We start from the raw sequence: 14,226 nt of genomic DNA, 5'->3' as shown, positions 1-14,226 counted from the left end.
TGACATGAAAGGTAATTGAGGGAAATATCTGGCAAATCCATGCCGGCCAATACCAATTCTGCAAACATATGCGACCAAAAACTTTATCTAAGTCCTTGTAAGTGCTTGAACTTGTGATAGTTCCCACTAGTTAATCAGTTTGAGAATGCAACGCTGAACAGATAATAACTGGTTATTCTGGGTTCCTGGACTCAGTTCCAATTATGGGCGGGTTCTCCCCACACCAACAAGCAATTCTTTGAACACCAACTGGGTGTCTGACAATTCAACTCAATTGTGACACTACCTACCTGAAGATAACATCAGATCCCACAGGTTAAGGGTTCAGTCCCACAAGTCTGCCCTCCCCTACAGCTGTCACCAACCAGCTATAGATTGGAGGTTCCCACGACCCCTACCTTGGAAGTCAGAGCCAGTCCCAAGTCCAAATTGTATTTCTGACTGACTGGCTATAAATCAGAGGTTCCCACAATCCCCTCCTCAGCTTGGATAAATTTGCTATAGTGGCTCACAGAACTCAGAGAAACACTGTACTTACTAGATCACCGATTTATTGTAAAAGGATAGAACTCAGAACAAGATGGAAGAGGTGAATAGGGCAAAGTATGTGGGAAGAGACACAGAGCTTCCAGGCCCTCTCCAGGCAGTGCACTCTGAACATCTCTACAAGTCACCAACCTGGAAGTTTCTAAACCTGTCCTTTGGGTTTTTATGGAGGCTTCCTTACATAGGTATGATTGATTAAATCACTGACCATTGGCAATTGAAATCAATCTCCAGCCCCTTTCCCTTCCCTGGAGGTCAAAAGGGTGGGATTGAAAGTTCTAACCCTCTAATCACATGGTTCGGTCCACTGGGCAACCAGGCCCCATCCTTAGCTGAGTTCCAAAAGTCACCTCATTAATATCACAGAAGACACATTTATCACTCTCAATACTTAGGAAATTCCAAGAGTTTTTAGAGCTGTGAGCCAGGAACGGTGGAGAAAGACCAAATGTATATGAAAAATATATTTTGGTCATCTGAAATCTTATAAATCACAATACTGCTCTAGTTTTGACTACAGTTAGCATAGCTTCTGATACGTGAACAGTGGTGTTTGTACCATGGTTATAAGGGTGAACTGTTTAGGCATTCTCTAAATGTGGATTATTGAGAACATAATACTTTGTTTTACCCAGTCTATCTCCCTCTTTTTTTTTTCTATACAAATCTAACTCTATGAAGACTCTCACACTTTTTATATACAATAATATGTATAAAAAAGGAACACTATTTAAAAGAATACAAATGGTTAGGTAAGATAAAGTATTTGGTAGTAACTTGCTTCTTTAGGGTTTTCATAACACACACACACACACACACACACACACTTATAAATAGCTAAGCATAAGTAAATGCTATAAACAACCTTAGAAATTCTTGGACTCAGCCTTGGTAGAGAAAGTAATGAAGCAAGGTAAGAGGCAGGAGGGTGCTGGCATTAGAGAATCTAAAATCTAATTCAGAGTGGCTTACATTATAAAGAAACCAATCTCACATAAAAAGAAGTTCTATGGTTAAAGAGGCTAATTCAGTGGCTCAGAGACATTGCCTAGGACCTATGTTCCTTTAATCTTCCATGCCACCATTTTTTGGAATGTTGCCTTAACTTCTCTCATGCCCGCGGCATGGTTGTAACATTGTCAGGTATCACATCCAAACAACTGTCCACAGCAAAAAGGGACCATGTTTTCCAGTGTTTTCTTGATAAGACTAAAAAATTCACTAGAAATGTCCAGAATACCCTCTCTCATGATCATTGGCTGAAACTGATAAGTAAAATGGGTTACCATTATCACCTTAGTCTAATCAGCATCTAACTCCTCAATGTCAGAATGGGACAGCTTGGTATGAAGAATGGGGCTATATGAAAGAGAGGCAAATACTTTTTTTTAAATGAGGATCTTTTGTACAACCTTCTGTGTTTTACCTGCCAATCATTTTCCTTAGATTTTTTGCTTACTCCATAAGCTTCCTGCCCAAAGTGGCTATTTCACTTTTCTACCCATACTTTCACAAACCTCAAATTCCACCCATTCTACTCTCACTGATTATCATTCCAACTTTGAGAGATCTCATGTCGTTTAGCACGAGCTTGCTCATCTTTCCTCCTCCCCACCTGAATATTTTCCCATAACATGGTTCTCCTTTTATTCATTCATTTATGCATATATTCATTCAACAAATATCATCACCTGTAATAAGCTCGGCAATGTCACAGGCACCGGAAAGACGGCAGTGAAGAAAACAGTCTAATATCATGGCTTCATAGAGCTCACATTCTTTTGAAGATTCTACTGGGAAAAAAGACAGTAAATAAAACAAATAAGTAAAATATAAATTGTGTTGGATAAGATAAAAGCAGGAAATGGTACGAAGAGTGAGGTCACAGTTGCATTTTTAAACAGGGTGGTCATGGCAGGCTATATTGAGAAAGGAACATTTGAGAAAAGATTTAAAGGAGGTAGTCTCAAGATATTTTGTGGGGAAGCACTGAAGGCAGAGGAAATGGCCAAAGCAAACGGCACTTTAGTGGGAGGATGGCTGGTGGCTTCAAGCAGAACAAAGTGGGGAAGGGGGAAAAAAGTAAGTTATGGGATCAGAGAAATAATAGAGGGAGAAGATAATATAGGACTTTGTAAACCGTTATAAGAAATTTAGATTTACTCAGGGAGATGGGTTGAGCAGAGAAGTGATAAAAAAGATGTTTGTATTGACAGGATTATTCTGGTTGCTGTGTGGAGACTGGATGGGTTGGGTGGTGGGGAGGGTTTTCATAAGGACAGAAGCAGGGCCAGTTTGGGAAGCTAGTATAATTTTCATTGTAAAAGATGACAGTGGCTTGGACCAGGGTAGTAAATAGAGAGGGTGGTAAGAAATGGTCAGATTCCGGGTATGGTGTGAAGATGAAGCCTGCAGTATATGCCAACTGGTTAATTATGAAGTATAAGTGAAAAAAGTGTGTTCTTTCCTTTTTTTCTGTAATTGTTTTATCTCAAAACTCTGCATTAGGTATTCCCTTTCCCCAAACATCTTTAATTTTTTTTCTCTCTTCCTTGGTCTCTTGACCTAAGTCTACAAAGTTGCTTCAGTTTCCACTTAATAAAAAACAAACAAAACAAAACCAAGCAAAACAAACAACAACAATAACAGCAAAGCCCTTTGGAGATTTGATAACCCCCCAAGTTACCTTTCCATTTTATTCATTTATTCATCCACGTATTCATTCACAAGTTTTATTCACTCATCATCTTTTTTTAATTCTCTAGTTTTCTAGGTTTATGCTTAACCTTAGCCTCAAAACTCTGCCTTCTTGACAGCAATTTTGGTGTGAAAATCACTTATTGGGTTTTCTGTGACAAAGTGATTTGTTCTATAACTACTTCAATAATTTCTATTTTTGAGGAAAAGACTCTTTCCTTCCATATCATTCATCTCTGCTCATACCATACTTCTATTCTGAATAGCAGAATGCAGTTGAGGAAAAAGAGGATTTAAATTTACTTCGTAAATGGGATGCATTTATAATGGTTTAAATGAGAGATTTCCTTTAAAAACACCCGCCTACACACTAACTCCCCAATCCTTCTCTCCTGCCCTGTTGGTGACCATTCCATATTGAATTTACACAGAAAACATACATGAAATTTCCAACATTTTCCATCTTCCTTTCATTGACCTCTAAGAGAGACCACTGTTGGGTTTTTTTTTTTCCTCTAAATATTTTAAAGGATGATAGAATAAAGTAAAATATGTGTACAGTGGTTTCTACACAAAGGAGAAAATGTCTCCCTGTGGTTTGCACTAAACTGAATGATACCCAGTGTGGGAGCAGAAAATGAGCTGGGCGTTGTTAAGAGTTCAGAAGAATTAGCTCAACGCTCCTTCAAAGAGTAGAGTATGCGGCATAGTGTGAGTCAGTGTGGGAGAGAAGATGGTAAAAGAAAACTATTTCTCAAGATACTTTTAGTTACTGGAAGGAACAACACTTTGGGCAGGACAAGGCCTTGACTAAATTATGGAGTCAGGGAAATGTGCCTCTGGCACCTTCAGCTTTCTCCTTTTCTGTCCCTTTTTTCCCTCTACTACTGAGACCTCTAGGATCTCAATGCTGTTTTTCCCCTCTCATCTCAACCACATACTCAGAGAGTCTGCAATATGTATCAGAAAACATCCCTCCAAATATGCCATGGGATGTCTATTCACAACAGCACTTGCTTCCTCAGCCTCCTCGCTCATGGATGATGGAAAATCTTTGCACTTGACATTAAGGGAAGGTGAGAGAATTTACCATGGAATCTTCCTAGCATCTCAGAAACAGTATCGTGTTGGGAAATTCCATTTACACATACTGGTCTTTGTTTCACCCACTGGACTTTTCCCTTCCAAACCATTTGAAGGCTCTGTCTGTAATCCCTATTTCTTGATAAAGACCCTCCTTCAACTTCAACCTTTTCACTAAACACTCCATTTACTGTATTTTCTTTACCTTAAAACCTGGTTCTCTCCTAAGGACATTCCTTCCCCTGTAGGCCTTTCATAGAAGGTTACTTATCCTTCCACATCACATATTCCTCAGGGCACAGAGCTGGGGGTCAGCAACTCCATGCTACTTCCTGACATATTCCACATGTCATACAGAAATGTAAAAGCGAAAAACCGCCTTCATTGAGGCTCTTGACATCTAGTTCTCCCTCTATCTTGCAACTTTCTTTAAAATTACTATTTACTACCAACTTCTGGGTAAAGAATTTCTGTCCACCCCAAGCTCTGCTATCATTCTGGGTTACTTTAGTGCCTATATAAAGAGGAAACCATCACCATGGGCTCATTTCTCAATTGTAATGATTAAATTCTAATGCAATTAGAATTATCATTTTAGCCATCCTACCTCTGGTAAACATATTACCTGAATCTCCCTCCCATAAGGAGTTCTTATGTCTAATAGCAAACTCCTCTTTTCCTTCTAGCTTCAGGCATCATCCCCACAATACCTGCTATTTCACCTAATATACACATTCTTCTTTGAATTTATTCATTTTATTCTGGTCTTTCACCTCATTCTGGACTCATTTATCCATTCTGGACCACGTAGCCTATATAGAAATTTCAGTAATCCAGTGTCTAGTAGATATTGGCAGAGACAGGGGAAAGGGAGTAAAGAAATGGAATTTTTTATTCAAATGATTATGGAGAAATTACATTTACTATCCAATCCTGAGTGATTACCCCCATATCTTTTAAATTCACCAGATGAACATGGGCTCTTGTAGAACTGAGTAAAGAGGAACTAGAGCTTCCTGGACAAAGGAGGTACAAAATGAACCAAAAAAAAAAAAAAAAAATCTTCATAGACGGCAACTAAAGCTAATTTCAGAACAAATCATTCTTAAATCTTTTAAACCTATTGTGACAGTTTTTCATGCTAAGATTATGGCCCAGAAACCAAAGTGTCAAAGCTATATGGAGCACAGATCTACAAGTCTGGAGACTGTAAAGGGAAAAAAATAGCAGATTGAAGAACCCTGAATTCAGTATCTAGCATATAGCAGGTACTCAGAAAACATTTAGAGGGAATGCTTCCATTAACAGTGTTATAGAAGTTTGTGAACAGGTAGAATGAGCGAGTCTGTAACCCTTCCCTCCACTACCCCATAGTTTACCTGCTCTCTGTGGGCACTTTCAACCATTCTCGTGGTATTTGCAGTCATCTGTATGCTAATGGCTCCCAAGTACATAATAGTCCCCTAACTTCTGGATTCTTAAACCCATGTGCCTACTGAATTTGCCCAATTTTTTGTTCCACCAGCATCTCAAACCCAATATTCCAAAATGAAGCTTTTTATTTCTTCCTCCAAATATACTCCTTCTCCTATATTTTCTTAACTTAGTTAAGTGCACCACCCAAGGCAGTAACTGAGGTAGCATTCTACACCTCTCTCTCTTAAACTCATCGATAATCCTACTCATTCTACCTCCTAAATATTTTTGAAACTGTTCTCTAATTTTCCTCCGTATTATCACTACCCCAAGGAATTATCTCATCATCTCTCACATTAACTATTGCAACAGAATGACTCGCTCTATCTCTAGTTCCATTCCCTCAAGTCCATAGTATTTTATCTAAATGTCAACTCTGACCACATTTTTTTCTTAGCCTCTCCATCCACACCGTGCATTTTACCTTGTGTTATTTTTTATTTATTTATTTATTTATTTATTTATTTATTTATTTATGGCTGTGTTGGGTCCTCGCCTCTGCGCGAGGGCCCTCCCCAGCCGTGGCAAGCGGGGGCCACCCCTCATCGCGGCGCGTGGGCTTCTCACTATCGCGGCCTCTCCCGCTGCGGAGCACAGGCTCCAGATGCGCAAGCTCAGTAATTGTGGCTCATGGGCCCAGTTGCTCCGCGGCATGTGGGATCTTCCCAGACCAGGGCTCGAACCCGTGTCCCCTGCATTGGCAGGCAGACTCTCAACCACTGCACCACCAGGGAAGCCCTACCTTGTGTTATTTACCCTAGGTTACAGTAAAAAATACCAAGCACTGTTTCCCCGTGTACACCATGCTGTTTGCTCTTGATTTTTCTTCTGCCTGCCTACCCATCTTTTCATACTGCCTTCCTACTCATCTTTCAAGATTTACCCTAGGATCATATCTCACTGAAGTTTTGCCTGCCATTCTAGTATGGGTTAGGAGTCCTTCTTGTATTCGTTTCTATAATAAAACTTCTCACGTTGTTTAAAAATTATCTGCTTACATTTCATCCTCCCACTCCAGGCTATGACCTTATCAACGGCATAGAGCTATCCACGTGCTCCTTATCACAGTGCCTTGCACGTGGAGTATTCAGTAAATGGTTTGAATGCTGTAAATTAGACATATGTAGTGCATCTATAGGAACCCAAATGAGGGAACACAATATAAAGTCCTACACTAGCTCCTCCACTGGCCATCCTTATTAACTCTACTACTTATTTGCAAAATGGGGCCTAGAAGAGAAAAGGTAAATAATAAGTCTTCATAGTTTTGTTTCTAAAATTACTGACACTGTTACTTATATGGAAGATGAATGGAAATAAGATGAGCTTTGGAGTCAGAGAGGCACATTTTCTAATACTGGGTTCCCCATTCATAAACCTTGTAAGCTTGGGCTTACGGACCCTGATCCTCAATGCCTGCCTCTTTGGAGTAAGGATAATAGCACCTACTTTGTAGGGTAGTTTTAAGAATTGAAGATAATATACCAAAAAGAACCTGGAACATTCAATATTCTGTTATCATTATTATTTCTATCATGACCTTGAATATAATCACAAAGCATTTTATTTGAAAACTGAGTTAATATTTGTAAAGCACGTAAAACAGTACCTCAAGAGTATGTGTGTACATGTGTGCATAACTGTGCGTATATCTCTGCTTTAGTAAGTGCCTAAAGGATATATGAATTTATTATATAAGAGAAGTAATTTTCACTGATATTTTATTAGCTATAAATTCTGAAAAGCTTTAACTATTTTAATTGACAGTTCTATAGTTCTGAAATAAGCCCAAATGGAAAGAATTATACACCTGCAGCAGAGACTGTAAAAGCATCATTAGCTACTTTAAACAGTACATTATGGTGAATGGAATAATGAATAAGTGAATGAATGAAAATGTGGTTTATTTAAGTATCTGGTAAACATAGTTAAGCTGTAATTATAGTTATAGACAGGAAGAAGGGTCCCATCCAAAAGCAAAGATAAGCTTCCCAATCTGTAAATGACATTTTCACCTTGAATACAAGAACTATGTGAAAGTTCTAAATAAGTCTAATGTACCTCTTGCTTTATTGGAATAAGTTGGGATTTGTATTTTTTATTTTGTTTTGTAAAATCTTTTACCAAAAGAGAGTGGGTTATGAGAGAATAAGATGTTTCATAAGCAGGGGCACCTGGCAGAGTGTGTGTGTATGTGCGTGTGTACATGAGAGAGACAGACAGAGAGACATAGATAGAGACAGAAAGAAGAGCTTTGGGGCATGAAGAGTGTAGATGTCCTAAATTAGCTATGAAAAAATTTAAATTAACTGGAAATTAGCCTAACAGAAGATATTCAAAAATACTTTTAAGGACCCCTTTGTAAGGAACCATGAATACTTCTATTATTCTGTTAACATTAATATTCTTTTCATTTAAGCTCTAGAGCAGCATTCTGACTATGCCACCCAATTCACAAATAAATACAAAATATTTTCTATTGAAATGTGGAATGTCCTTCAATGATTGGTACTTCACAAGGGATCCTCTTCCAAGGTGTTTTCTTTGGTGAAATAAAAGCTGCTCAATCTGGTTTGGTCCGATGCTTTATCTTCTCAAAGAAAGTCTTCTAAGTTCTTTTCCTCTCTTCTTTATAGCTTAGACCTAAAGTTACTGTGTACATACTGTCTTCTCCCCTTCCTTCTCCCATGAGACTGTGAGCTCTATGAGGCAGGACCTGAGGATTACTTATCTCTCTATCCCTAGGACAAAGCCCATTGCCTAGAATTTAATAGATGCTCAACTAATGTTTACTGAAGAAGGTAATCCATTTTGCTTGATTTAATGAGCCATTTCACTTTCACTCGAATACTAAATACTTTTCACATCTTAGAAGAGAAAAAAGTTATGAGGAAGCCCTTTGTCCCAGGACAAATAATGATTTTAATTTTGTTGCCTTTTGTTTTACTTAACATGAATTTTGAGACAGCAGGAAAAGAAAACTTTTTTAAAAAGTGACTATATCAAGGGTAAACAGGTCTTCTGATAGTCACTTTATCACTACCTGCTGAATACCAGGAACATGGATGAAGTGGCACCAGATCAGGCTCCAGATTTAGAAGGGAAAATGTAATAAAGATAATAAACCTTAAGAGTCTTGGACGCTTGCAAGCTCTACTGACTATTATTCTCTACTCACTAGGCTTGTGATTTTGGTCAAGTCAGTTAAGTAAGTCTCAGTTTCCTCATTTGGCAAATGGGGATAACAATGCCTCTTTAATTACCCCACAGGCTTAAACTGATGAATTAAAAAAAGATTATTTCTGTGAAAGCATGTTGGCTCTGAAAACTGTCATACAAATATAAGGGTTCATCTTGATGCACAATGTAGCAGACAAATTTTGGAAATCTCATAACTTATTTTAGATGAAACTTCTAGTACCTTCCAGGTGTGGTGAATTGCTAACTCTGATATAAAAGCTGTTTTAAGCCACTCACCACAATGCAAGCAGCCCAATACTGACTGTCACACTTCAGCTTAATGGTTATGTAAACCTCTCACATCCAAGGAACGTCTCTTTTCTCTTTGGGCATCACCAGTCTCTACTATCACGCTCAGACATAGTACCGCTCAATGAAGGTTCATTAATGATAAGAATGACTTTTTAAACTAGAAGGCAAACACATTATAATGGCTAAAAGTGTAGGTTCTGAACTTAGATTCCTGTGTCCAAAATCCTTGATCAATCTACTTAATCCTTATAATCTTAGGTGTCTGCTTCAGTAAAATGGATATAATAATAGCAGAGGCTCTGCCACAAGTTGTTGCCAGGACTACATTTGGGTCAAATTCCAGCACCAGGCCTGGCATATGGTAAACACTAAATAAATTCTAATTTACTGATATTCATCTTTTTCTTAGATGCTATGAATTACATCCTTTTTACCACTGACTATTAAGTGTGATCAATAGGCAATGTAAAAGGGTAGATCACATGTGGCTCAACCAAGGAGTAACCAAATTACCCCCCAGTATTATCGATACACCATCACAACCATCTATAGCATCACAGGCCAGCCACCGCAGTGAAAGCAGGAGCCCTGTGCGGGCGAGGGACCACCCTCTGCAGCCCCAGCTCTGCCTCAGCCCGGCCAGTGAAGCACACAATCACATCTTTCTGTTTGCTCCTGTCCTTGTTCATGCTCACCAGGTACAAAGACAGGAGACTGGCCCAGCACAAGTCGGAAATAGAGTGTTTCACCCCCAAAGGGAGTATGGGGAATGGTGGGAGAGCAACAATGAGCAGGTAAGCAAACTGTGAGTGGCCTGAGGTGGCGTGAACTACATGTACGCAAGCTACAGGAACAGGTGGCTCCCTGGCCTGGGCCCTCACTCAACCGCGCCTCCCATGCAGTGCGTCCAACCTGGGCCACCCCTGGGTTTCTACGTGCGTTTGATTTGCAAAAACCCACGCTGCCCTCGTGTTAAGTGATGGGAGCCTCCTGTCCCGGACGCTGCTGTTCCCCAGGGTTGTGCGCTTTGCATGTCTGAAGCCTTAGCTCACAGTCAGTGTTCCTGCGGGTTTTAAATGACTGGTTACACGCTTCTGTGGAGTTTGCAAAGTGGAAGAGATTGGAGGAAATTCACATTTCAGGACTGTCCAATTGCTTAAGAAAAACAAATGCAAAAGCCTAGGACTGGTTTTGAGGGAAGGACTGCAGTGGAGGGGAGACTCCAGCCCTGATCCCACAAGCCTGGGAATTAACCTGACTTACTTTGAATGAAATGTCATCTCACGGCCAAGGGCAGATGCCAGGCCAAACGAGTGAACTGTAGAGGCCAGAGGCTTTTCATGAACTGAAATCAGGAAAGCTAGTCCTCCTCTAGCTACCATAGCTTTGCAGCTCCCTTCCTTCTCTGTGTTTGGTGGTGAACACACCCTGTCGCTGCGCTGTGCATGTTCCGTCATACCAGGCCCTCCCAACCAAGCTGTGCCCAGGAAACTGGGGTAGCTGGAACTATAAGCATCGACTGAGCTTCGTTTGCATGAAATAAACGTGCTTTATTGCATGGGACTGGGTTTCAAGAAAAGGGCTCTGGAGATAAAGACGGCCAAGGCTGGCATTAAACAGTTCCAGAAGGCTGGAGGAGCCCTGAGTTGGGACATTGTCCCCCATGAGCTAACTCCCCACCTCTAATTTGTTGTGGCATTTCCCAATCCATCTGTGGTACTGAAGTGTGGGAGGGAAGCTCTCGCAAATCAGCCTGGATTAAAGGAAAGGGCAAGTGCAGAAGGTACGGTGTGTACATATGTGTGCCCATGTGCTGAGAGCAGAGCTTGAGATCCCGCTGCAGAGCAAGAAGAGAATCTAATCCCGGGAACTTTCACCTCCAAACGTTGTTTGATTCCGCAGTAGTGGGTGCCTTCTGGTTTTCAAAATAATGTCTAACTTTCTACAAGGACACTGCACAACTTCTGGGGGCCGTTCACATCACAGTCTGTGAAAATGATGCCCTGAACTGTGCAGTGTACAGCCTGAGCCATCATTCACAGCAGCCCTGGTCAAGAGCTTGGCTGACTTCGTTCACAGCTCCCAGAGACAAGGCAGTGAGAGCATGTGTACACGTGTAGGCACATATGTGTGCACACTGGTGTATCTGATAGTCTTATGACCACAATCCCTTTATACAGCTTTCTTTGGATCTCAGTGTGTCTGGAAGATAAGCCTCAGTGGATCATTTTGTGGCGGGTAACTCAACAGACTGCTACTGGGGCTCCTAGTTTCCTTCCATTCAGATATGACTAAGTGGCACAATTCCTCTACTTGAAAATCATTCAGACAGCATCAGAGTTGACAGGACAAGGTGAAAACGACTGCATCAAATGAGCGCAGGGGCTCTGTCCAAAGTGACTTGTAATTTGAGGCACTGTCTCGGACTGGAGTTCCCAAACATAGCAAACTTGGCTGCCTATCAAACATCCTAAGGCAAAATCTTGGGCAGCACAACCTAGGAATCTGTAGTGTAACAAGTTTCCAAGGTCATTCAGATTTAGTCAGTCCATAAACCGATATTCTGAAATAATCCACTTGTGTAGGAGATGACGTGAAGCTATTCGTGGCAAACATAAGGTCTCAATTCCGTCATGCGGTATTCTTGAGAGAGTTCAGTCAGTGCTTGGAACTCTCAGATCTGATCAGCCTAGCGATTAGATTTGCTCAAGGCTGTCTTGTTTGAGAATGGGGGCGGTGGGGGGAGGAGGGAGACAGGAGACAGTAAGGGGACCCCAGTTTCCTTGGGTCAGGTCCAGCTCTACAAAGGTAGCCACTCAATGTGTCTACACTGTAACGGTCTAAGTTTCCCTACAACAGTAAGATACCATTTAGCATTTGTTTGAATATAGCCAAGGTAATGGCAAGGCTTATTACACTGATATGTCCTGCTAGGCAGAGGGGAACAGTGTATGCTGTAGTTAAGAGAGTTCTGATGAAGCAAACACCTCAGCCTCACAGATAAGCATAGTTAAGTAGAAACAAATGATCTTCCCTTCCTACTTTTTCTTTCCATTTCTTTAACATCAAGTAAAAATTGACAAAGAGAGAGAAAGCATATATGGGAGGAGTCCTTCTATTTGTTTATACGAATACACACACAAAATATTTATCCAAAAGAAATAAGTTTAAAATGACTATTAAGAGAAAGATATTAAGATATCAGAGAGGAGACAACTGCAATGTAAACTATTTCTAAATAAGGGGTTAGAGTAGTTAATCCCAATTTGCTTGCTCTGGAATAGAATGGAAGGGCTGGAAAAAGAATAACTGTATGAGACTTTCATAGATGCTTTTAGTACCAGCTGATAAGGCCCTCTTTCTTATCCATTCCCACTCCTCCTCCCAGTTGCTTCCCAGAGTCACAGTCAAGCATCATATTTACTCTGCAAACATCTGGGCCGATTCTGCGGCCATTACCAAACAACCAGTCCCAGGGAGGGGCTGAGGAAAGCTCCAACAACCACAGAAAACCAGCAGTGTCGCCCGGCATCTCATTTGCCTATGTTTTCTATGATGAAACTACAGAATGGACCAGACCCTATGAAGTCATGCCTGGGGAGATTCTTGCAGAGCCACGTTGCCTGGCAGGAGAGAAGGAGTTTTACAAGGCATGCAGTCATAGCACAGCAGAACAGCATGACCTTATCTGCAACATTGGCAGGGCCTTAGAGACACCCCCTCACATCTCCCCCCCTCCTCCCCCACTCGGAAAGGAAAAGGAACATTGTATGTATCCATAACACTCTAGCTTCCTGAAATACTATGTCGCCGTTTTCCCTTTATGTGAACATTCTTTTTCTTTCTGTCTGACTATAGCATAACTTGTCACCTTGTCATATTTTCACAGTGGACAGTCTAAGTGTGTTTCAGAGCAGAGTCTTCCTGATTGCAGGAGAAGTGAGAGAGTGTCCTAAACAGGGAGGTGCTCTAAGAACCAGAAATTCTCTAAGCCCTGTTACGTGGGAGTTCATACGAAGATGGTCTGCTCTCGGGATTGGCTAAATCCTCAACAATGAATGTTACTATTGCCTGTCTCAGCAGGGGGATTCCGCCCCAGTGCTCCCTGGAATCTGCATTCTGATGTGCTCATGTTATAGCCCATGAAGGAGAGGCACAGACATTGAGTCTCCCAGTCTCTCTTTGAGAAAGGGCCCCCTTAATTGAATGATACAGATCTAAAGCCCCCATTCAGTGCTTGAAGGAAGGAGGGTGGTAGGGGGTTATTTTTACTGTTGCTACGTCATGGTATCAATTATGTGAAAGATCAACCCCTAGTCAGTTGAGTAACTGATTTTCACCTAGTAGATGCAGCATCTAATTTTAGTGGGTATAATTGTACAATAACACCTTAGGGAATCTAGTAGCAGCGATGTAATAATAGTCATTATTAAATGAGTAAGGAACTCAGATTTGAAAGTAACCCCAAAATGTGATATCTGTGTTAGGATTTTTTTGCCTCTCATTCCTTCAATTAATTCTTCCTCCATGTAATGATCATTTACTAAGCACCTACTATGAGCCAAGCACTGACAAGACTCTGGAGATAAGTGGATGACCAAATCAAGACTAATGCCCTTGAAAATCAATTGTCTATTGGAAAACAGAGTCAGAAAAACAGATCACTGCAGTGCAATATGGAAGCCCTCTCCCATAGAACAATTATTTATCAGATTAACTCCTCATTTAATATCATAAACAATAACCTATGCCAGTGCAAACAGAATTAAGAGTAATAGAAACTAAATAATAATAAACCTGAATCGAGTGTTCAGAAACAGCTAGGCACACAGTTATATACAATTCAGAGTCTATAAAATGCTCAATCTAAAGACACAGAGTGGCAGATCCGATAAAAATACAAGAGCCTACAATATGCTGCCTACAAGAGAC

The 14,226-nt window shown here is 40.7% G+C and overlaps 1 protein-coding gene and 1 long non-coding RNA gene across 6 annotated transcripts in view; one reads left to right on the top strand and one right to left on the bottom strand.

The window, feature by feature from the left end:
- Positions 1-14,226, top strand: part of GRM5 (glutamate metabotropic receptor 5) — a 539,179-nt gene that overhangs the window by 508,786 nt on the left and 16,167 nt on the right. The window contains exon 9 of one of the 2 annotated variants that reach the window (XM_057552874.1): positions 9,993-10,088. The exons of the other annotated variant lie outside the window; for it this stretch is intronic. Coding sequence (XP_057408857.1) covers positions 9,993-10,088 — 96 coding nt within the window. The remainder of the gene's footprint in view (positions 1-9,992; positions 10,089-14,226) is intronic. 2 annotated transcript variants of the gene reach the window in all.
- The window catches only part of LOC103017033 (uncharacterized), a 251,473-nt gene that overhangs the window by 225,316 nt on the left and 11,931 nt on the right, over positions 1-14,226 (bottom strand). For all 4 annotated transcript variants that reach the window (XR_009009248.1, XR_009009251.1, XR_009009250.1 and 1 more), the window contains exon 3: positions 2,238-2,336. This is a non-coding gene — a long non-coding RNA (uncharacterized LOC103017033). The remainder of the gene's footprint in view (positions 1-2,237; positions 2,337-14,226) is intronic.

The sequence above is a fragment of the Balaenoptera acutorostrata genome, chromosome 9 (assembly GCF_949987535.1).
Source record: "Balaenoptera acutorostrata chromosome 9, mBalAcu1.1, whole genome shotgun sequence".
NCBI classification, from domain to species: Eukaryota; Metazoa; Chordata; class Mammalia; order Artiodactyla; family Balaenopteridae; genus Balaenoptera; species Balaenoptera acutorostrata.
This window is presented reverse-complemented; position numbering and strand designations above follow the sequence as displayed.